Here is a 25,132-nt window from a genome sequence, read left to right as displayed (position 1 = left end):
AATGTAACTTATTTTTGAAAAGTAAGCACAGAAGGGGTCTAGTAGTGTTGTATACTCTGAATCAATAACATGGAGGATTCTTGCACAGATTCTTGAAGAAAAATACAGTGTCAGTTTTGTCACTGTGCTAGAAATCTTTCATTGGTACGTTGGTTTTCTTTCTGACAAACTAACGGATTGGTGTTACAAGGAAGTTATAGAAGATGGTACCTTATATTCCTCTTATAAGGAGTTTTGGGATAGTATTTCCATTTTGGAAGAAGTCAGATTACAGCCTCTCCAGGCAGAGATATTTTTATCAGAAGCCATTTAACAGCTGGACAAGTAATTACACAATTACCCTACTGATCAGCAGCTCCCTCAGTCTGAAGGCTTCTCTTTCTTGGAGTCAATGACAATCATGAGGTTCTTTTCTTCCAGGTTCACTTGTATTCCTGTTCAGATAAATCCAAAGATCTTGTTAGCCTGGTTTTACTTACAGCCTCTTATTGCGCAGAGCATGCCCTGATCCCTGCTAGCTACAAGAATACTGAATTTGTTCATCATCTTGACAGATACATGATAAAGCATAAACTGTAGCTATGTAACTACTGAGTAAAAAAACCCTCAACTTATTATTCCACTTGTTATATTACAAATTAATGAGATCAACACTTCTATTGCTGGTCTATTTACATATCTGCAAATTGTCTGTAAACCAATGTTTCACATAGAACTTTCACCATCCAATGTACACTATGCCAGTAAGATCAATATTTGAGCCTGTAGTTCCATTATACAGCCTCTCCTGGTCATGATGGCTACGCAGCCTGCATTTTCAAACTTTGCTCTGAAAGCTCCTCATGTGTAAAAGGGAATTCTAACTACTGGAAAAAAAGGCTTATCTCAAATACACAGGTAAATTGTGTTCACTGCATGGCAGCTGGTAGTGGGAAGTGGGAGAGATACCTCTGTTCATTTATGAATTCTGGCTACTTTCAAAGATACTGTCTAGGACATGGCAGGACAAGCAGGAAGAATTGGCATGGAATGGCGTGGCTTGTCTTGTGTTTGCACACCAGGAATTCTGTTGTCAGTGACTTTGCTTTCAAACAGTTTCACTGTCAACTTATCAAAGTAAAAGGGGGTACTTGGATGCAACACGTTTTCCTTCACATCATCATCCCTCATGCAAATTAGGGAAGGGAAAGGCAGGAAAAAGGTCAACACTTCTTTCAGATAATTAGCACTGCATTAGTGAAAAGAAAAAAAAAAAATCACTCAAAGCACATCAGTGCAACACCAGCCTGAAAAGCAGAACCTAGAGAATCTGTTTCCAGGAAAAGCCTGTAGTCATTTGGCAGTGTGTTAATATTGCTTTAAAAGTATTTTTTCAACTTCTAGCTAAGATAAAATATGGACAACAACTACTGAACAATTAAAAATCCAAGTATGAGGCACTGAGGTAGAAAAAGGAGACTTTTTTTAACAGTAAATGTTTTCCTCCAGGGACAACATTCTGCACTAATAAGCAAGCAGCACCTCAAATGAAGTGCATGATGAAGCATGATTAACCTTTCTAGCACCTTGAGTTGTAAGCAACACCTTTGGTTTAAAAATCAAGTGCTCTGTTGTCATATTCCACTTGCAAACTTATCTCTGTGTAAGGGGAATGTTTTAGTGATTCAGCTCTAATACTTCAGCTCAGTGGAAGTCAGGCTGTCATGCATACAGTGGTTGGCTCAGTGTGAGGTACCAGTTTCCTGAAATCCTTGGGAATTGACAAGCAGGGTTGTCTCCTCCACTTGATACTCGTAATCTTCTCATTTTTGCTCCTTCAGCCCCAGAGCTATGAACATCTCCCCTGACAGCCACTTTGAGTTCCCATTCCAGTCTAACCTCAAGGCAATTACCAGAAAGTAGGTGTTGTACAAACAAAGAAGCAGCCCCTACTTTAAGTGCCAGTCTCTCCTACCCAGAAACTTGGAATACATGAGCATAGAGAAATGTAAAATTTTAGCGAACACTGAAGACTGTTTATGACACTGGATATTCTTGTGTATGATCCTGAAGTGATTGTGAACACAAGATGTGTTTAGCAGTTAAAACAGAGCTGAAGCTAATATCAGAGTGCAAAAGATACCATAAGAGATTACCATGCCACCAAATGCCATCCACCCTAGTTGAATTGCTTGCAGTGTTTGATAGAGCTGGTGATGCTTAGACTGACAAAGCAACGCTTTCACAGTGTTCCTATAATTCTGCTTTTTAAGCAAGACGTGAGATTCCCAACAGCTGTACAAGGGCACTAATGCTGCACTTCAGAAAAAAATGAAGGTGCAATGAAGTAGGGCCATGCTGCTAAGTTTTGAATAGTGACCAACACAGCGTTTCTGCTCAGCATAATAGTTGCTATTTGTGTAAAGACTTTAGGAATAGGGATGGCGTTGCTGGAATTCACTACAGTTCTAACAGAACAGGTAATCTCTGGGATTGGGAAACACCACTTATAAACTTGCACGTACAGTCTGAACCGAAAGAGTCACGGTCTGCTGGATTTTTAGGTAACATCCAAAGCAAATGTTGACAGCAACTTGTGCAGAACTCTAATAGAGGGCAAGACACAAAAGAAAACTGTGTAAAGCAGACAGCTTGGTAATCACACGGGAACAGACAGATTTCCTCGCCAACATCACATCGTGGTAAGGGCAGGTGAGACCTTTTAGCCATCTGAGCAAGCAAAGAACCTGTACCCACACCAAAACCTACAAGGCAGCCAAAAAGCCGAATTGCGATCTTCAGCCTGCTTGAGTCACGGCAAATACCATCGCCCCGCTGAGGAAGGCCATGTGAAAGCCAAGCTGGAAACGGGCACAGCTGGTGCCTGATGTTTGCCACTGGCGATGGCGGCTGGTGAACCCTTCAGGAGAGCGGCGGGCGTGAGGCGCGGGCAGTGACCCCGCTCTCACCTGCGCTGCCCGGGGACGGCCTTATGAGCGCAGCTTTCCTCAGCTCTCCACACACACGTTTTTCTCCGTGACGAACAAGCCCAGGCAGCAGCGAGCCGAGCCTGGCACGCCGGGCTCCTGGCCAGGGCAGCTCTGCCCTAACAAGGCACTCGCTGCCGCCCGCGGCGGCCCCAGGCTCGTCCCTCAGCGGCGCCGCCGGCGGCCGGCGCCGCTCACCCCGTCCCGCGGGGGGCAGGGGCTCGACCCGCCCTGGGCCGGGCGCTGAGGGGCGGGAGCGGGCCCCGCACGGCCGGCTGGAAATGGCGCCTTCCCGCCCCCCTTCCCGGGACGGGCTCTCCGCCGGGCGCGGCCGCCGCAGCTGTCCCGGCCGCTTTGGGAATCGCGGTTGCTTTCCCCCGCTATGGCTCCCGTGAGAGGGCTCCGCCCTGGGCCTCGCCCTGTCCCTCCCGGGAAAAGCCCTCGCCCAGCTACCATCGGGTAGCAGCCGTCCGTCCTTGCCCGCGGTGACGGGGGCACCGCCGCCCCTCGCTGTGCGCGGCTCCGCGGGACATGGTCCCGCCGCTTCCCGCTCTCGGTGCGGAGCGGTCACTCCTCCGGGAGGGTAAGCCCAGACGGAAGGCGGGGGCCGCCCGGGGAGCGGGTCGAGCGCCCGGCCGCTGACATCCCGTCCGCCGGGCTCGGCCCGCCCTGTCCGGGGGCCGGCGGGGGCAGCGCTGCGAGGACCGGCCCCGGCCGCGGGGGACGGCGGGCCGAGCGCCCCCGGGGAGGGCCGGGCGGCGGCGCGCCTGGATGCCCGCCCGCCGCCGAGTGGGAACGGGCGGGGAAAGTTTCTCCTGTGCGCGCCCCGTCCGTCCCTCCCTCCGCGCCCGCACACTCTCGCAGGCACACACACACTCACACCCCTCTCCTGCCGCCAGCGGCCGGGGGGGCAGTTTTGAAAGCCCTTCTGGTTCCACACCCAGCCGCCGCTGACATCATTCCCACAGGAGGGCGGGCGGAGGCACCGCCGCCGCCGCCAGACGGTCGCAGCCCCGGAGAGCTGCCCGCCGGCCCGCGCCCGTGAGTAGCCTCGGCCGGGCGGGGGGCGCGGGGGGAGCGGGGCGGCGGCGGGGGGAGCGGGCAGCTTCGCCGGCCAGGGGAGGAAGAAACCCGTCAGAAATGGGGAAAAATTAAAAGCACGCGTTTGTTTACTACGAAGCACATTTCATTTTGCTGGCTGCGGTGCTGCGCCGTCGCTGGGCCGGCCGGAGAGAGCGGTCCCAGTCCCGTCGAGCCCCGGCCCCGCTCCTTCGCCCGGGGCGTTCGGGAGGCGGGCCGAGGGGCTCCTCGCCAGTGAGTCCAGGCTGGGCCAAGCCCGCGGAAAGTTCGCGTTCTTCACGGGATAGTTTCTTTCTGTTCTTTTCTGTAATGAGCTCTCAGCGGAGTTCGCGTCTGTTGCAGTAACGTTATAGCAGCTCTTGGCAGCTTCTCCCCCAACAACAGTGGAAGGAAAATACACTTAGATGTAATTCAGTGCAGATTTCGATTTGTGAAGTTTTGGCCAGCATTAAACGTTTTTCAAACTGCAGTTTCACTCACGGGTGGTTTTTATCTATATGTAATGCCCTACTTACATTGGGGATGTTGTGTGCCAGATGCTGGACAGGCAGCTCTCAGTATCATGGTTTGTCTGCAATATTGAGAATTTAAGAGGTCAGCTCCTTGTTTGGATATTTCTAGGAAGAACAGTACATGGCTATCTGTTCCTTAGCAGGCTTATCCACAACTTGTTCTTACCCACAGAATGCTGCCATCAAGAAACCTGCAGTTCAGCCTCTCTTTTAATTTATTGGCAGGAATACTTTGTTCACATAGTGCAGGAAGGTCTTTTTTTTTCCCCTCCTCACAGCAGTTGGGAATAGTATGTAAATGATCAGTAATTATTGCTGTAGAGCATCTTAGCAGTATCCTCTGGCTTGATACAGGACTGTGAAGAAACCCACTACATAGCTGTGAAATACACATTGATTTTTTTGGCATTTTCTTTAGGAACTTTGGAAGTAAACAGCTATGGTTGGCTCATCATCAGAAAAACAAAATGTAGCTCTTTCTCTTCATTTACTTGCAGACTCTGTATATACAGTGCTGGTGTGTTAGCTATATAAAATAAGCTTTCTTGCCTGCCTGAGCAGATGTTTTCTCTATCAAATAAAAATAGTCTATAGTGACTCCTTTATCCAGACCTCCTCTTGGGTGTTGAAGGCTTTGCTGTCCATGTAGTTCAGGAAAGAGCTGTGAGGCTGGGCTGCTGGGACTGAGGTGCCGGGTGGCTGCAGGTGTGGGCAGGCAGGAATCCACACAAACGGTAGGGGACTGTTGGGCACGAGTTTCACTGCGGGGAGAAACGGGAATTGCAGTTTGCTGGAGAGTCCAGCAACACTTTTGTAAGAGAGTGTGTGACAAATGCCATCCTAAGGAATGCAGCTGGGGTACAGGTACTTGCCATGGCTGGTGAAATCAAAGTGGGAGTGGAAACAAAGGCATATGGTAAACATGGCCACCAGAAGCTGATATGACTTTATTCAGACTAAGATTTAAGGACTTCACCTTTACTTCAAAGGCACTGAAAGAAGGAACTCTTGTTGTTCTCTGAACCTCCTTGTGAACTTGTAGAGTTGAGTTAGGAAATAGACTGTTGGGATACCTGAGGGAAGATGCATCCTCCATGCAGAATAAAGATGCGTACAGATTGTATCACGCCAGCTGTGTGGCTGACAGGGATGTTACCAGGTAGCTGTCTGCCCAGCCAGGAATCCCTGCCTAGCCATCAACATTAACTGGAGTTGAAATGCAGCAATACCATGAAGGCTCTTAGGAGGTGATCAGTTTTTTGTTAGTATGCTCATTTGGGAAGAAAAACGGTGTGTTAAAATAATTTCAAATAAAAACAACATCCAATCAGTAGACAAGACACTACTGGTGTTGTATTCTTTCTTTGTGGCCTGGAAAGACTTCAGTTGTAAACATACAAACAGTGTTGATTATGCTGTGGATTTGCCAGTGAGGAAAAACAGTTAGTTTTATTTGGTTACACAGATTTAAAACCTTATTAATAAAGGAAATTATTCAACAGACTGAGCAGGTCAAGACTGAAGGCTGCTGCAACATTATTATCTTAGACAAAGATTCTGGCTCAGTTCATAGATGCTGGAGTTATTGTTGCTGGCCAACATTGTTTAGCAGAAATGAACATCTCTATCTTACACTCACTTTCAGTTAATGCACTTGACCCCTCTTGATTTATTAGCATCTCCTGCTTCACAGTTGCCTTGTGTCTTTCTTTTACTTCTATTATTATGGCTTTTATATTGTTGTCTTGTTTGTCTCAAGGTTGTTTCCCATCTCAGGTTTGACATTCCTTCTGTGATTAGAAGAATGTTGTACTGATGAATCCCATATGGGTATTTAGAGAAGCAAGACCTTCCTGTACTTTTGCTAAGTATATTAGGTGTAGGCTGTCTCCTTTCATAATGCTGTTTCCCTGTCATTTAAAAATGGGATCAGTGGCAGCACAAGGAGACTCTTCCCATTTCACTTGAATATATTTTGATTTTCCACTGGCACTTCAGATTTGATTTGCCTTTTGAGCATCATGTAAGACATGACATCCCCACATAAATCAGGACAAGAATGTGTTTAATTAAAGAGATAAGTAGGTCTCTGGGGACAAGGTCTTTTATACTGCTAGTTGGCAGATGTACTTTCCACGTCCTCCTCCATGTTCCTGTTGGAAGAAGACCCAGCAGAATGAGGCACTGTGTTGTACAGGAACTAATAAGAAAGAGATTTACTCTGAAGTGAAGCAAACATTATATGTAAAATCCATGCGATACTTTAGCACAGCCAAATTTGAAAGTAGAAAGGAATGCACAGCTTTTATTGAAATCACACTGGTCTCAGAGGGAATGCAGGGGGAACATAAGCACAGCGCTGAGGAATTCCATTCATGGAGCTGTTCAGTGTTTGTTAGGGTTTGCTTGTTTTTTGGAGGCTCAAAGCAAACCATGATCTTTGCAGTGGAGTTTCAGTTTTTGCTGGTTTTTTTTGTTAAAAACTTTACTGTTTGAGAGAGTAGATAATTTCATAAAATATATCTTACAAATGTCAGGTGATGCTTATGACTTCATTAGGAAGATAAGCATCATAATTATTAGAAAATAGATCTTGCTGGGTGAGACTCAAGAGAAAACTTGATGGCCTGTATTCATCCATCAAAGGAATTATTATTTCTCCACTGAATGGGGAAAATGTAATTACACCTTTTTATTTTGCTGGTGAAGTTTCATGGGCAGGTTTAATGATGGTATGTGCATGCCAGGTGAAGCCTCATAATTTGGGTGTGACCTTAAAATACAACCCTCTGGCTGTGTAGAGATCTTCACAGGAGTCTGTAGGTGGAGCAGAAAGTGGACTGACTCAAATACCCCTTAGAGATGGCTATAGGATATATATTTATGGTTTGCTTCACTGATTCTTAAACACTGTGCTATGTTTGGAATTGCATGGGCCGTAAACAGCCGAGGTGGGCAGTATGAACACTCCCTCAGCTGTCTAATGCAGGTGTTTAGTGCCCTGAAATAGATCCAAATTCTGGCCTTCTTCCAGACAGAAAGAGACCTTCCAAAGGCCCTGGATGTCTCTGCTGTGCTGCCAGATGGGCTCTGCACATTCACCTGTTCTCCAGGGCTTGCAGTGCTCAGTCCACTGAAGCAGCAAACCCACTGTTTAGTTCAAAGGCAGGAACAAACCCAAGTCCAGAGCCTGCAGAACAGTCTCTGAACAACTGAAGGGCTTGGCTGAGCCTGCCCATCTGTCAGGGTGCTTGGTGTGCCCTTACCTGGCACTGTGGCTGTGCAGTGACCCAGGCACTGTCCAGCCTGGTCAAGGTGCAGCTGCGAGGTAGGGCAAAGTGACCCAGGGGCTGAGGCCACTGGGCTGTTCCCATGGAGCAGCCAGTGTAGAAGAGCTGTGCACTGAGTGTGCTCAAACAAGGCTTAGAAATCCTTCTACCTGGATTTGTAGAGTCCACATGGCAACTTTAATTGCACCAATTACAAATTATGGTATAAAAATTGCATTCTGGAGGTAGGCAGGGTATTCCGTGTAATCCTGTGCTGCAGTGTTGCTGTCAAACAAAGTAGTAGTTGTGGAGAATTTAGGCTTTTTGTTTTATAACCAACTGTGGTACCACCAATAGAAATGTGTTTTCACACTCTTGATAGATGATGTGTAAACCCTGAAATAACTAAAACCAAAATTTCTCAACACAGAGCTAGTCAAAGCCAAATCAAAACAAGCAGTTTGAAAATTTTACAACAGTAAATGCAACACATTTAATTGCTAGCAATTTCCACAGAGCATCTGCCAAAGTTAAAACAATATCAGCTTTTATTTCTATGGAATTAAGTGCATTGCTTTCAATCTGGAAAGACAGACATTTTCTGCCTTTGTTTGTTGGTTAATTAGGTGGAACATCATAAATCACTCGAGCTGTTCTGTTGTATCTGGAATAATCTCTGGATAAGCAGCAGTCTGTAGTCAGTAGAGCCCAGGGTCTGAGGTTCGCTCTGAATGATGTTAATGTATAGTCACCGCTGCAGGTGTGCTTTTATTTTTTTCCTTTTCATTGACTGAGGACTCATTTTATCTGTCAACCTGATGTAAAGGTCTGGTATTTTACTTGGTCTGTCACTCCCTGCCCTGCCAAGGTATTGAACAGAGACACCCTCGACACTGAAATGTGTCCACACAGTGATTGAGCAGGGGTGAGGCCAGGCCACACCTCAGTTCAGCTGTTTGTTTCAGGAGCAGGTTCCCGGGAGGGTTCCCATAGCTTGAATAGCTTATTGGAACAGCCCTGTGTCATTGTCCCAGCTCCATGGAGCTGCTGCTTCCCTGAGCCAGAGGCAGGGCAGTGCCAGCAGGCTGCAAAGGGCTCTGTGCTTGCTGACCCCTGCCCTGGGGAGCTGGCAGGCACTGGTGGCCCTTAGCTGACCCTCAGACAAGGGGCACAGGCCGTGCTCACTCTTGGAAGCTTTGCTGCCCACCTGAGAAACAAAAGGTCCCTCCAAGCTGGCTGTGTCATGGTCAGCACGGTGTCACTGCACTGCCCAACAGCCTGCACTGCTGCCAGCACTGCCAGCAGCCCTTGGAGCCCAGCAGGGAGTTCAGCCGAGTGCCAAGGCCATGGGTATCATGCAAAAAGCCTGTTGTGAAATGCACAGAGACCTCAGTGAAGTTGTTGAGAGGCTTCACAGGAGAGCAGAGCTGCAGGGTCCTCTCAGGACAGTGGGTCTGTCACCCTGCTAGCACAGTCCCTGCATCACGGAAATCCTTTTGTGGAACTCTCTTTTTCCTGTGCTGTGGTGATTGTAAGGCTGTTCCCGAATGTGACAACTCTAAGAGTTGTAATTTACATCCTAAATGTGCTCACACCTGATTTATAGCCATATATTTTCATCTCTAAGTTAAACAGTTCTTTTTCCTTCCATGTGTTTGCTGTTACCTGCAAGCAAGTATATCCCCATTCTGTCTTGATCTTTGAAAATGAGCAAGTGAGAATGAGACGTTCTTGTCTTGTTAAGCTTAGGAAAACAAACTTTAAGTACTTTTAGACCAGCAAGATTGTTAAGAAGGTTTTAATGTACACCACAACTTTGTTTATATTGAAGTGGTATCTGGTGCACAACAAGCAAACTAGCTAAACAGAGAGCATGCATTGAACATCTGAAATGATGCGTGCTTTCTTTAATTTTCTAAGAATACAGTTAAGCTCTACCCATACATACCTAAGTTACAAACACTTTATAACATGTTTTGCACATGCCTTTCTGAAAGCTGACAGAATACATTTATGTTTTGTAAGAAACCAGAAACTGCAATACACAAGCAGTTACTTCTTTCAAATTACTGCTGGGTTTTCTCAAACAATATGTGCCCTTTGAGAAATCCCTTGAACCACGGGGTGTCCTTGATTAAAGACTGTTTTGTTAGCATTTGCCAAAGGCATATGATGCTCAGCATAAACTGAAGGTGGAAAAGTGGATGACTATGATGGGAATCAGAGATTAATTGCAACCCTTTTAGGTGTTACTTAGTAATATGTCAGCCTACCTTACACCACTGTGGGTTGTGTTGGGATTAGATGTAGATATAGAACATCTTAAATATGAGATTATTAATATCTAGTATGAAATTACAGTTACAACAAAAAGTGCTTTAGGGAAACATAAGAATGTGTAAAAGATTTACTTTTGAAGATGGTGTGATTTGTGCTGCTGGAGGAGGAAAAACATTCTCTTTCTGCTGACCACACAAAACCCTCTAAAAAGCAGTTTTGAGAAGATGAAGTCTTAAAGACTTTTATTCAAATATGTCTGTCTGTGTAGGCAGCTGACTTCTGTACCTGCTAAATTGTCTTCTCAGCATAGAGTGGCTAGAAATGTCTCTTCTAGATTTTGCTGGAGTATTTGAATACATCTGTCTTGAAGTTTTTAAGCTTCAGGCTATTTTTTAGGATTTTCAGGTAAGCTGTCACAAGGCTTATTTTCCTGGTAAGTGACACTTCCCCACCCCACAACAGGGCATTGTGTCCCTGCGTTCCCATAGGTCCTGCTGGTTTTCTTCTGCTGAGTCTGCCCACAAAGGCTTCATGGCAGAGTGACTTTCCTCTGCAGTGCCATAGTGAAAGGAGTGGTAGGGCAAGTCTAAACCCAGTCCAAACTTGTTTGCAAATAAATGACTGACAGAGTTACAGAAGTGGCAGCAATGCTGGCATCCCTAGGTCAAAATTTTATTAAAAGCATTCCTAAGAAATTAGAAACATCTGCTTCTTTTGGTCTCCATACTCAAAGCTAGCATGTTGCATTTTTGCTGCAATTTGCTTCTTGATTTTGTTTGGAAATGTATGGAACAGCAGGGTTAGAATTTCCTGGACTTTGGAGTTCTGGCTTGGTAGCATGGATCTAATGAGGAGGACAGGGTGAGAAGGGAGGAAGTCTGGAGATGATCTGCCAGACCCACTTGTAATCACAGTCTCTTTCACTTTTGGTAACTAGATGGGGTTTCTCAAGAGGGGACCAGATTTAGTGCTTATGAAGTTGCTTGAGAAAGAGCTGAAAGGGTGCTTGAGCATCCCCTCACACACAGGTGATAGGGAGGCCAGGCACATGAGCATGTTCACTCTAAGTCTGCTGTTGCTCAGGCAGTCCCACCAGTACCAACAGGATGGACAGACATCCAAACACTGTAAAAACAAAAGGTTTTATTAAGCTATAGGTGTACATTTGTATTAGTTGTGGTGCACACAAAGAGCAGACCTCAGGGCTTTGGTTGCAAGGCACGATTTTCGGAAAGAAAACAGGAGAAAACTAGGTCATACTGTGTCTTGTGAGTTTCTCTCCAAGCCCCTGTATTTCACTATCAAAACACAGCAAGCTAACTACTGTAATTGTGCTGGAGGTTGCTGGGTCTTAACACAGCCTTCTGCAAAGGCACCAATAAATCTAGATCTGATAGGATGATACTACTTCATTTTCTGCCATTGTGTTAAAAAAGCCATAAATGTTGTCATTCAAATGGAGCTCTAGAAAAGAGTGTGGATTCATTTTTTTCTGTATTGATTTTTTTTTTTTTTTTTTTTTGCTTTCATGCAGTGGTTGAGTGCAGGGAACTTTGGTTCATTTCCTTCTGATTTCCTTGCTTTGTGAGGAAGGACTTTGAAAAGCAGGTGGAAGTGTAAGTGAAAAGCTCTCTTCCTTCTACATAAAATAGGCACCACAAAGAGATGTGGCTTGAGTGTGTTCTCAATTAAGCAAACAAAAAGAGCTGATGGTCTCTGTGCCGTCTAGGGGCTCACAGGACACGTAGCCCTCTTGATTCCAAAGCCAGCATCAAGCAGGGACCTGAAATGTTATTTCTTGTGGAACACACATTGTTCTTCATGCTTAGCTTTACACCAGGAAGAAATCGGGTGGGAGCCCATGTGCTGTGCAGACTGTTACTCGTACGTTGCATTTCCCTCCTGGGTCCCCATTCAGTATTGTAGAGGTGTAGTCAGAGCCTGCCAGCACTTCTTGGAGGTCTCCACACTGGCTGCAGAGACTGGTTGAAGGAGGACATTCAGTTTCTGTATTGACTCTTAGCTGGGTAACACCTGAGCATGAAAACAGGTCACAATTTTAATGTACACTTGAAGAGTGTTGGTGTTCTCAACACTTAAGTTAACACAATTAAATTAGCTCAGACAGAAGAAATAAAGAAACTGGAGAAAGTTGTTTCAGCTGGTGTAATTATTCTCTTGGTATTACATTTCCTGATTTTCTCGTCTTTTATGTTGTTGGATATTTAGACATTAGAGGATTGTTGAAATCCTCAAAGCTCTTGCTGGCTTGGGAGAAAGTCTGCTGTCTGAACTTCACTTTTGGTTCCAGTTCTGAGAATCATGGAAGAAAAACAGAACTTTTCATACTTGATAAAAGAAAAAAAAAAAAAGATGAAATTTAACAGTATCAGTCTGTTCTTCATAAACCAGGGAATTTTGTGCAAGTTTAGAGACAATGGTACAGACAAAATGAGCCAGCTTCTGAGTTCTCTGTCATGAGACACCATGAGATGTGGCACAAGAGCTCTGAGCAAAACATGTAAATCCAAACAACTTATGATGATCACAAGATGACAGATTTCTCATGCTACAAGTATACAGACTTTTTCTTCTAAATTCACATTTTCAGACTTAATTATAGCACTGAGGGGCAGAAGAATTGATAATTAAGGTTTGCTTTGATTCAGTTTTACACCAGTGACCTCAAGAAGATTCAACTGAACTGAATGCTTATTGATGGCCTAAAGACCTGCTGTTCTTGTTGAAATGAAACATCTCAGTGCAGAGAGCTGCAGGTATGGTAACTTGTTTAGCAGGATCCTCTGCCCCTTGTTTTAGGTGTGTCTTTTCAGCACACTAAATGTGGGTGTTGAGAGTCTGCACACCCCCAGCCTCGGTCTGTGCAGAGCAGGAGCTGTTCTGCAGAGATTTCACCGTGTTTCTAAGGGTGTGAACCAGGATTGTCTGTGTGGAAGATTTCTCAGACATGGGCTCAGATGAAGATGATAAAAACCCCTGACTTGGTCTTAAGGGACTGAGGGCAGCAGCCAGTGTTTGAGGGTAAGCTTCAGCCTTGCCAATGCAAATGAGCCCAGGATAAACACTCTGCACTATGTATTGCTGGTTGCAAAAATTGAGTATGCACAAACATGAGAAACAGCCTGGCAGCAGAGTTGAACTGCATGGGAGGAAAGGAGAGCGTTTGTTGTGGAGATGACATCTGGGTTGGAAAGTAGTGATAAAACTTCTGTTAAGAACTGTCAAAGACTATTTCCATTTTTACTTGCTTGCTGTACTAAACAGCAGAAAAAACATAAATAGTCATGTTTTTTTATACTGATGGACATTAAAGATAAATTTTATCTTGGAGATAAACTGAGGCTTTTCTGCAGGGGATGTGTTTTTGTGTGTGATATGACATAGGGAGACAATCCAGTTTTGAAACACTACAGTTCAGAACTGTTAGAAACCCTGGCCTAGATACCTTACTTTAGTGTGCAATTCTGTGGTGGTTGTAGTGTCTTATCCTGTATAAACATACTTGTCTCTGCATGTCCAGGAGATTATAGCAGAGGCCCTTCTTAGCCACTTCTAAAGCTCACCAGGCTCTCTCCCATGGCAAGTGCAAACTACTGCTTCCAAAAGTCTGCATTACTGAAGAGATTCAAGGGAAGTCTGACTGCTGCATTTATCCTCCCCATGCAAAATGAAGTAGCACTGGAGCATTACTTCTGCACTAATTGAAAAAAAAATACGTGTTCTTGCTATAACTGGACTTCCGTTTTCAATGTGTTTACTGTAAGTATCCTGCAACTTAACAGCATTTGTGGAAACTTTATTACCACAGCAAATCTGGGTGTGTTCAGTGGGATTCCTATAACTTACTTTTTCTAGATCCAGTGGCAGTCTGCACTTGTAGCTCAGCAGTATCTGTCCACTTCTGTCTTACACCATACCTTATGAAGTGGTATTAAATGCTGAGGCTTGCAATTGAAGGAATTCATGTCGACATCCAATGTCATCCTTACTGTAACCCCTGAATCTGTTTTTAATGTCACATGTGATGAGCTAAGTCAAATATTATGTTCTCTTTTGTCAGAGCTTTGCTGGAGATTAGTACAGGGAGGTTCCTGAAATAGCTACAGATTGACAGGAGAGCTGAGCTGGAAGGAGCCTCTGGAGGTCTCTAGTGCAGACTCTGGCTCCAAGCAGGGGGTTAGATCAGGACGTTCTGGGCCTTGCTTCAGTCAAGTCAGGAAGATGTCCAAGAATGGAGATCCCACAGCCTCATGGGCCCTGTTCCAGTACTTAACCATGCTCATTGAATATAATTAATACTTTTTGCACAATTGGAATATTCCTTGTTGTAACTTGTGACTGTTGCCTGTAGTCTTTTCATCACGTACTTCTGAGAAGAGTGGCTCCATCACAGTAAGTGTAGTGTGTCCAAAAAGCTTTTCTCATATATTTGTGTGTGTGTAAAAACTATTAAAAGAATTCAAGTCACTTTGAGGAATGACGAACAATATCTGTTGAATCATCTCAGTTTGTATCCATGCCTAAAGGCAGTGCACTTTAAATTCATGAACACCTTGACCTGAGAGCATGGTGTGTTTCAACTGCAAATGAGAGAAGGTGAAAAATCACTCTGCCCAGGAAACAGTTCATGGTAAATAAGAAAAGGAATACAGCTAGTGTGCAGAATAGGATGTTACCAAAGTGTTTGGTTACATTAGTACATTAATACATTAGTAAAATAAGAATTCTGAACGTTAATGCAAAGGCTACTCTGTAGCTGTGTCCTTCCCTTGTTCATAGGGAGAGGAATGGAGCTGCCAGCTGCCAGGAGAGGTTCCCAGGCAGGCTGCCCTCAGAGGACTGGGGAAGGAAGAGCTTCTTCCTGCGGCAGTGGAAGAATCTTGAGTCTGCACAGTAAGGTTTTGAATTTTACAGAGTGGAGAAGGACTAGTAGTTCTTTCTGAGAGATGAAATCCAGAATTTCTGCCTAGAGAGGGATGCAGATTCTGTAGCAGCATCTGCAGTGTTGCTGGCCGCATCTTGGAAGAGGGGAGCTGCTCTTCGCTTTCTGCCCACAAATCACAGAGAGTTTCTCTGGAAAACCCTACTCCCTTCATTATTCATTGTGCAGGCTGGGATGAACCACAGAAACTCCTGAGTCTCCATGGGAAGGGAAAGTTTGTAAGAGTGATTGAGGTCTGTGCACTTCTGGGATCCTGCTCAGGCATGACAGATTGGATAACCAGTTCTTGTTGTCTTTTCCTGGTATTAATTACTTGGAAATGGTCTGTCTCCTTCTTTTTCCCCAGTGTATTTAATTCCTGTCTCCATGTGTCATTGTTTAGCACCGTGTGCACAGAAGTTGTAGCAGCTTGTGAAGGGAGCAGTTGCCAGCAAGGCAGGATGGGGAATCTATAGATGGTTGTTAGGAAGGGTCTTCAAAAAAGAAACGTCAGAACCATCAGACCTTTCTTACTGCCTTTATTTTTTTTTTTTTTTTGGTAAAGATGAAACAAAAATCTCTTTCATTTAATATTGGCTTTATTTGGGTAAAACAAAAAATGTCATCTTCTCACCAGCCGTACATGTTCATCTGTCCTGTCTGAAACACTTCTCTTTATGGCTGAAAACAGTAAAACAAAACCATTCACTTGATTGAAGATAAAGTGGGTTCTTCTGTGCTGGCAAGTCTTGCTTTTGCAAGATTGGTTTTAATTAGGTTACATTTTTTGGTCTCTCTTACTTTATATTACTTCATGTAATAAGATTAAATTGTGTTGTTATTCTTAAAAGAATAGCGAGTACAATTTAGTTCTCTCTCCTTACATGGCAGATGATTGTTGCATTATTGAATGCTTAGATACCATCTGTGCAAGCAATGAACCTCAGGAAAGAAACCAGCCACAAGACAAGAGGGTGCTGTGCAAAGACTGGAATATATCACAATGAAAATATTTTGATGTGGCATTATACGAACCCACAAAATATCTTCTTTTCCTGTCTTCTTCCTTTCATTCAAGCAAGGCTTGATAGAGAACCATGAATGATATTTCTAGAAGTGGAACTGGATTCAGAGGACCTTGAGTCACACAGTAGAATCACCTCATTGGAGGAAATTCCCACTTTCTGTTCTTCCTTGTGGCTGGGAAGGCAGAGTTTAACAGAGAGGAAATGGGAAGGAATACACACTAGAGTAGCTGCTTTTCCAATTTTAGGGTTTAACTCAGCTTTCCCACTCAGTCATTCTGATTAGATGCAGATATAAGGCTATCCCCTTATTTTTTACAAAAGCACATCAATGCTATATGCCTTTGAGCTTGTTATAACTGTACTTCAGTGGAGATGGAGAGGATTATTCTGGAACTCCTGGTCTCTATTCACTGAGTTATTATGCTGTCAATTATCTTTTTGTTAAAGTTTTGCAGAGTAGTTATTATTTGCCCTGATGAGAGTGCCAGTGGAGCTGCCTTGAAAATGCTGTCAGAGTAGTCCTTTTCTTTGGTTAAATTATTCATGTGGTTCATGATTTCTGTAAATGGCAAAAGGAGAGAGGGGGTTAAACATGATAAAAATAATGGAAGTCTTAAAATTCATAACTGCCCTTTCTTCTGGATATTTACTGTGGTATGTGAGTGGCATCTTTTGACATCATAGAATGTGTCCAAAGCAAAGGGAGAAATATGCATTAGTGTACTGAGGAGTGACAACATGCAGATGATGTACAGAGTGGTGCACCTTAACTGCAAAGATCTGCAAGACTGCAAATTCCTTGTAGCATATATTAATTGGCAAGAATTTCTGGCCAAAAGAAAATAGATATGTCAAGCAATTGCATTTTTCTGTGTATTAGTAGCAGTAATTTTCCCTAACCTATTTGTTATGTGCCCACAGATCTCCTGGGGATTCCAGTTTAATACAGTTTCTGATTCTCTTGTATATAAGAACATACTTTTTTTCATGTCAGATGTGACATTTCAATAGGTGGGTTAGGTAGCCTACAGAGAGTATTAAGTGACTGAACATAAAATAGCTAACTGGATTTTTATGTAACTAATGGGTTTATTCAACCCTACCAGTGGGAGCAATACATTGAAGAAAATGATAGTCCTTAGTCATTATTCAATGGATAAAACTTAAAATTGTATGAACAAAGGACGTGAGGCCTAAGGTACAACATAGCTTACTAAATCTAGGAGGTAGTTCTTGGTGCACTTAATTTTGTTCTACAAGCATCCTTTTGAAATCTGGTTCTTCCTTCTTTGGAAGGATGTTGAAACAAGACCTTACTGCAGTCAGTGGAAATATTTTCATCACTGCACATGAGGCTGTAATTTGAAATGCACTTCTCTAGAAGTTGATGTGAGGGAGTCTTCCATCCTTGCACACAGAATGAAACTTCTTTGTATGTTTATTCACTGCAGCCATCATGCTGGAACGTTGCAAAATGCAGCTTTTGGCTTCATTTCAAGTTGTGATTCATTTTAACACCTATGATGCCAGTTAAGTATCTGCAGAGATAGAACATGTGCTGTGGACTCCAACTGCATCTGATGTTCTGGTCTCTAACAGCACCAGAACTGCAGGTTGATGCACTGACAGCTCTTAAAGATTGTTTATATACTTTCTTTTGTTCAACAGATTTAACTCAGCCTAAAGCCTCCCCAGAGCAAGGATGCTGATTCTCTTGGCCTTCATTATCGTGTTTCACATAACCTCAGCAGCGCTGCTGTTCATCTCAACTATCGACAATGTAAGTGTCACTTCTTCTCATTGTCTCTCAAACATACTGGGATTTCTTTGCTTCATAAAAATTGAGTTTTTCTTCTCTAGCCTTCATCCTTGCTTACTGAGAGGACCTAAGTTTGTTAGGCACACTGGTGTCCTAAGACCTTTCTGTAACAAGAATGCCTTGGGTATGCATGTTGCTGGTGGATAAGGCTGTCCATGGCATCATGATGTGAGCTCAAGGCAGCAGATCCTCTCCCCTGGGAAACACTTGGCCAGGGAGGATATTTACAGGATGGAGCTCTGGGATTTGATTCAGCTGCATATGAAGCAGAGAGGCGTGGAATATCCACTGTCCTTTTGTGTCAAGTACCTGAAGTCAAACAGCTGGTGATGAATGTGTGGAGATAATTTCAGTCAAGGTATACTTTGCCTCACAAGTGTTTGTCTAAGATGCCCAGTTAAATCATGAGAGACACCATGAAAGTATCTGTGTCCATTAAGTTAAAGTAGCTTCAGCCCAAAGCTTTAGAATATTCTATGTTGCATTGTTTTCAAATTCCCATTTTATTTTTGTGAACAAAAAGAATTAACCCTCCAATATTTATATCTAGCTTTTAATGGAATTCTCCATTTTCCAAAACAGCCCACTATCCTGATCAGAACTCTGTGCACTGGAATCTGTCTATGAGGTCTGATGCATGTAGAGGCTTTTGATATTAAAACATTTTCTGCTGAAAATACTGTTTAGTGAAGACCATGCTCTAAGTGAAATTTTGTGTTACCCACAACTTTTTATTGCAAAAGTGTACAAACTCAGGTGTTACATTTTAGTCAGCTGGTTGATTGTTCCATGGAAGTAGGTCATTATTTGAGCACTAGAGCAGGTTGTCTTACCCTGTTCCTTTGAATATTTAGAAAGTAAAGACAGTGGGCAAAGCAACCTAATCTTATTTCAAATCTGCTACACACAACCCAAATAACTACAGAAATAAAAGTCTATGCACTCTGCTTTGTGTCATTAGCTACTTTTGAACAATTAAAAACTTAAACTGTACAGCCATTTTCTATTAGATTTTATATTATGGATCTGTATATTATATAGAGCTCAGAGCTGAAAAATAACATATTGAACTTGCACTGTAAAATCCAAATGAATGGCATTCTGAGAAAGTAATTCTTTTTCTTAAAACACAGTGTTCTGTTTATCCATACGCCTAGTACCATAATATTTTGTAGTTTTAACTGCAGTATTGTTTGCAAAGCTGCACAGTAAGCTCTGAGGCTTCTGGAATGTCTGTTTAAGCAGCAGATCCTACTAGAAATCGTATTTAAAAGTCACATTTAGTGCAGCTCTAGTCAAAACAAAGGCCTGGGTAGCTATTGGAATGGGAATAGGTTTCCTGAGGAAATGCCACTTGGGAATGCTTGTCATTTTCCAGGCGACTGTAAAAATCTGCTCAGATGCTGCAGTACCATTTTGCCTTGAATGTTTAAACCTCAAAATAGAAATACCACAGGAGGATCTTAATTTGTCAGCCATTAACAGACAGATGCCATAGTGTACCTCAGCACAGCTGCATTGCATTGAGATTGATCACTTCAGTGGCAGGAACCAGAACATCTGTAAAGGACTTCTGTTTCACAGGTGATGCTATTTCCTGCAAATTAGCAAATGCTGTTCCTTCAGAGGTGTGCATCCTAAACAGGGTCTGGGTGAACAAAGCACATCTCGTCTAGGTGTCTCAAGGAGTGAGTAATCACTGACTACACAAAATTTCTGCCCAAACAGTAGAAATCCCTTGTGCTTTGGGATGTTTAAGATGCCATTACCTACTTCACAGAGGTCTGAAGTGAAAATGACATGGATAATTATATACCCTTTATTCTGAAATGCTGTGAGATCTCACATTTCATTTGAGTGGTTGAGTATCAAAAATGAACAGAAAATTATTACAGCTGATGTGTCTGATCAGTAGACACTTGGACAACAAAGGAGTTTTGTGGGGTTTGTTTGTTTTTTTCTCCCTGTAAGAGCCCTTTACTTTTATTTTGCAGGCCTGGTGGGTGGGAGATAACTTTTCTGCAGATGTCTGGAGAGTGTGTACCACGAATACGAGCACCTGTATGGCTATCACTGATGAGTTCAATGGTGAGTGTCCCTCCATGCCTGTGTCTGTGTTCCTTCAGCAGATCTGATGAAATTGCTATGAAATTTACAGGGACAAGTTTTATAGTGCTTCAAAAATCTGCATGTCCTAACTAGGCAGGTCTTCTAAAAACTTTAATATTGGTTTTTAATTTTGGAAAGGCAACTGTTCTAACAGTTTCTGTGAGAGGAAAGCAGAAGGAACTGTCTTGTGTACTTAGGAGACCAATGCAAGAGAGTAAACACAAACTGCTAACAATGACTGCTAACAAGTTCTTAAAAAAATTAGATAAAAACAGTGAAGTAATCTGAAGTGATAGAATGTGCCTCAGACTTAAACTTGCAGAGAAGAACCTAAAAATACTGACTGTGTACAAGAATGGGGGAAAAGTAGAAGAAAACACAAGCTGGAGTTTGGACAAAGAAGTCCTAATATACAGCCTAGAGTAATAACCTGCTTTACAAAAATTGAAAGTATTCTGAAATGTTCTATTTATTTCTCGACTTTCAATCTGTGAGTACATTTAAGAGGTAAATAATTTGAAGAACTGTGTACCCATGAAGTAATTTTGTTTTCCTAGCATCAGGGCCTGTAATGTGCAGTGAGCCGATGCGCTCCACACAGGCTATCTCAACTAAGCCGGATTTAAGGGTGTGCATTTGTTCTTGGTATTACTGTGTGTCACTGCAGTCAGGTGCCCACCCTGGGGAGATGAGGAGTGGCTGAGGTGTGTCTGCTGCTCAGAGCTCCTGCCTGCAGCGTGGCTGTGCTGGAGGAGAGGGGCCACGGGAACTCAGCTGGTTGGCCCAGCTTGGCTACAGTGAGGCTGCAGATTTGCACAGAGTAGCTGCACCTGGTTAGAAAAGTATTGGTTACTTTAGCTCCCAGTTACAGGGAAGTAATGGACAGGATGAAAAAGCTGAGTGAGAGGAATCTTTAGTGCCAAGGGTGGGTATCCTATCTGGTTACACCTTCCTGAACAGAGCTGTCTCCAGGTCTGGTGGGCGGCTGGGGTCTGCATTTGGAAGCTGTTTGGGACAGCTGGCAGTTTCACTGTGCTTCTAGGACATCGATGGCAGCAAAGGGTGAAGTGTGGCAGAAGTCTCTTCAGTGTTTTCACTCAGTTTGATGAGAAGCTTCTAGAAGTCTTTAAGCCACTGGCTGTGTCAACACCAAGGAAGCAGAGGAGAATCAGCCTTTGCCACGCACACACAACTGCTTTGCTGCATCTGCTGAACTCCTACTTACAGAACATGGCTCTGCCCCTTTACTCCTTGCAGGAGAAGACAAAGAGAGAAACGATTTTTTAATCAAGGTTACTTTGTTTTTGCAGAGTATCAATCAATTCAGGCTGTTCAGGCCACCATGATCCTGTCTACGATTTTCTGCTGTGTGGCATTTCTGGTTTTCATTCTTCAACTCTTCCGTCTAAAGCAAGGAGAAAGATTTGTGTTAACCTCTGTTATCCAGCTCCTGTCATGTGAGTGATTTTTCAACGCTTTTGACTTCAATTATATTTGTTGAAAGTAGGAAAGCAGGAAAAAGTTTAAAAAAGAATGAACTGCATGAGAACTCTGTAGTGCTCTTGAGGCCATAATTTATCCTTCATAATTGTTTAAACAGTGAGCTGTACCATTCTGTAATATATAGGCAGTTAAAACATGGATGCCATCACTGCTCAGGATAAAGTAATTTAAACTTTGAAGGGAAAGAATTTGATATTCTGAACTTCTTGAACACACTGAATAACTCTCTAATTGTTACAGGCAAGCACTCCTTTTTTTTGTCAGTCTTAAAAACTACCCAGATGTTCAGAATCATTTTCTGTTCACTGCAAATGACATAGAAACACAACAGCACTTCAAATTTAAAGCCTGCCAAATAAACTGAAAATACGTCTTGAAAAGCTTCCAGGTTAGTTTGAGGATGGAAAATGAGCATCTGCAAAGAAAGGACATTGGTGGAAGCTGCTGACAGAATAGATGTGTGTACTGATAATGTTTTAAGATGCTGACATTTATTATTTTCTTTCTCCTGCAGGTCTGTGTGTTATGATTGCAGCTTCCATTTACACAGACAGGCACGAAGAACTGCACCAGAGCCGTGGATATGTAATGGAAGTTTCCAGAGGCCAATATGGCTATTCCTTTGTCTTAGCCTGGATTGCCTTTGCCTTTACCCTGATCAGTGGAGTGATGTACTTAGTATTAAGGAAGCGTAAATAAATGTCAGCACCTAGTTATTTCTGTCACTGCAGTACAAAACCAAATTCCAGTAACCATTTTGTATATAATCATTTACATGGTTTTGTAGTAAAGGTATTGTTTGTCTAAAAATGTACTGTGTTCTTGATATGAAATAGAATTAAAAAAAAAAAAAAAAAGAAGGCAGGTGAAATGAAATGCCTGGCACCTCCAGGTCAGGGGTCGGAGCAAGACAGAGACAAGTTGTTTCTTTTACATATTTCATCATCATAAATGGTTTTCCTTTATTAGACATTAACAGTTTGTTCCTGGCCTCTAGTAGATTACAAATAAAGCCCGTACAAATTAATTTGTAATCAATGTACTAACTATATTCCTGGACCAGATATATCTCTTTGAAATATGTTAAATATAAGGGTGTGTAAAAAAACGAGGCCCAGATGATGATGAAAAAGCAAACAATTCTAAAGCCCAAAGCTGCACTCAGAGCGTCTGCCCTGGCGCAGGACCAGTGTTCTGCTCTTTATAATGTGCAGTAAGTGTCATCAAGTTTTTATTAAAACCACTTGCTTTGCAGAAGTAAACAAGTCCTTTTTGTACTCCAACAAATGTTTCTCTTGATTGTCTTTCACATTTAATTTAAACACACAGAGCCTTTGGTGGGAGCACTTATCAGCCAATTCCCTGTTCAGCCTGGGCCCAGCACAGCTGGGGCAGTGAGGAGCTCCCTGCCCCAGTCCTGAATCCCTTCAGCTTAGCCTTGGGCAGCCTTCCTGGGAGGGAGAAAAGCAGAAAAGCATTACTGAGCCTACATCTGCAGATATCTAAGCAGACTAGTGATCAAGCAATGCCAAATTTAGGTTTTTACAGCCTAACTCAACATGTTTATCACACTGGGCTTTTATCATGTAGTGATTTCATGGTTAATGTGTCCTGTACAAAAGCATTCCCCGAGTCTGCCCATTAGGAAATTGGCTTTAAAAAATTTATTTTAAATTCCTTTGTGGATTTTACAGGAAGTAAACACTGCTACTAAACAAATCAGAGTGCAATTGCTATGCTTAAGAATTCCAGGATAGGTTTCAAGATAAAATGATTTGGTGGTTTTTATTTTTCAGAAATTTTATGAGCTACATCGTTGCTCTAATACCAGGCTTAACTGCTCAGCAGTGTAATACTGGATTTGCTGATGGTGATTTTGGAGATCAGTGTGAAGAATGAATGAAGCAGACTGTCCTGGTTAGTCACAGCTTTGATGCGTAAATACAGATTTGACTTTTCAAAAGTTCTAACCATTTATTTATTTATTTCATACTCACTACAGCTGGTCCAATAGGCAGTATAAAAGTAAACAGGTTTTGAATGAGGTATTACACTTAAAGGAGAACAAATTCAGTATCATAAGGCAGTGTAGCTCTACAGAAGTTAATAATTATTACATTAGATGTCAGATAATGAAAATTTATCTGATTTCTTCAGATTTATCCTTGATTTATCACAAAGTAAAAGTTCAGGTGCATAGCTTTTTAGGAACTGTCTCCAGCATGAGTGACAGATCATGTAGCTCATCTTCATTCCCTCAACATCCTATAATGCTTTGGCATGTGCTGCTTATCTTTTGGGAGCAAAGAAATCCCAATAAGACTGTTAAAAAATTAGGATGAGCAAGCAGGACATCACAGTAAAAGTAATAATAATAGTTAAAAACCCACATCAGTGTGAAGAAAAGGGATTCTCCCCAGTCTAGCATCATGCTAGTATTTAGTCAGTTTTTTTTTCCTCTTAGTGGGAGTGCTCTGAATTTCAAGAATCATTACCCTACTTTTTAAAAAAGTGTTTCTATAATTTGCTGAATACATTTCAGGTTCAAAACTTGAGTTTTTGCTAGCAAGCAGAATTTGTCTTAAATAGATGCAGGTTTAAGAATGAAAGTAGATAGACTGTTAGCTAGGCATTTTGCTCCATTTATTAAAACATGAAACAATAAGGGAAATTTTTAAGCAAATACTAGATGACAGTCCTGAAGCTTTTATGCCACTGACTTGCTTCAGTTTCTTGCCTTGATAATGCTCAGGTCATTTGTAGAGCAAATATTTAAAATAAAGATGTAGATGTAGATGAACACAGTTTAATTCCACAGTAAATGCTCTGTCCCTTTAATAAAGTGGGAAGCACACACACAACAAACACTCTGATGCACAACACCTGCACTTGTGTACAAACACCAGCACATGCATGATGCCACACAGAAGAGATAGGAATGTTCTGCACAACAAGTGAACAAATACCAAATCAGTCTGAACTAGAGTTTGAGCAGGACAAACATATTTTAGGGTTTTTTTCCTACCTTATATGCCTTTAAAATATACCATTTTCTATACTCTATATATTCTGAAAATGTACATGAAAATAAAGTTAAAACAAATTCTTGTACTGTATTAGCAAACTCAATACATTTAGTAATCTGACCTTGTCTTTAAGCTTGGGATATATTTACACAATGTTGGATGAGAAATAGTTGAGTATTTGTGTGAACAGGTGAAATTAAATTCTTCCTGCCTGTAGTAGAACCAGAAGCTGATTATTTTGTCCTTTGTTGAAGACTTTTCAGGGTAAGCAGAGAAAATATTAGTGTATTGAACTTTTAAATGTATGGTGTCAAAAGAATGTCTTGAGTAATGCAAGAACCACTGATGCTCTGAGGAGTTATTACCTATAAGGTTTTTTTTTTTTTCCATCATTTGCAGAAACAGTCATATATTTTAAGATGAGGTTGAGTGCCTTGACCATACTGACTATACTGTGTCTTTGAAAAGTATTGTAGGTGATAGGATCTGTGCTGCTTAGACATTAACTAGTTTTTTACCCCAGCTACATCAACAATTAATTTTATGTGGTTCTTAATCTGTTTAAAATAATGGAGGGATTGCTTGACTTCTTATCTTC

The 25,132-nt window shown here is 42.4% G+C and overlaps 1 protein-coding gene across 3 annotated transcripts; it reads left to right on the top strand.

Annotated features, from left to right (window-relative positions):
• The first annotated feature begins 3,447 nt into the window (after positions 1-3,447).
• EMP2 (epithelial membrane protein 2) lies at positions 3,448-24,756 on the top strand. 3 transcript variants are annotated; one of them, XM_053957830.1, is made up of 5 exons: positions 3,448-3,549; positions 17,746-17,857; positions 19,891-19,984; positions 21,316-21,462; positions 22,023-24,756. In XM_053957830.1, exons 2-5 carry the CDS (start codon positions 17,780-17,782, stop codon positions 22,205-22,207), a joined length of 504 nt encoding a protein of 167 aa, XP_053813805.1. In that variant the 5' UTR covers positions 3,448-3,549; positions 17,746-17,779; the 3' UTR covers positions 22,208-24,756. The 3 variants fall into 3 exon arrangements, with proteins under 3 accessions (XP_053813805.1, XP_053813803.1, XP_053813804.1); XM_053957828.1 differs by lacking the exon at positions 3,448-3,549 and adding an exon at positions 3,762-4,007; XM_053957829.1 differs by lacking the exon at positions 3,448-3,549 and adding an exon at positions 13,705-13,887.
• Positions 24,757-25,132: the final 376 nt, after the last annotated feature.

The sequence above is a fragment of the Vidua chalybeata genome, chromosome 16 (assembly GCF_026979565.1).
Source record: "Vidua chalybeata isolate OUT-0048 chromosome 16, bVidCha1 merged haplotype, whole genome shotgun sequence".
NCBI classification, from domain to species: Eukaryota; Metazoa; Chordata; class Aves; order Passeriformes; family Viduidae; genus Vidua; species Vidua chalybeata.
The sequence above is the reverse complement of the archived record's forward strand: the minus strand, read 5'-3'. Positions and strand labels throughout refer to the sequence as shown.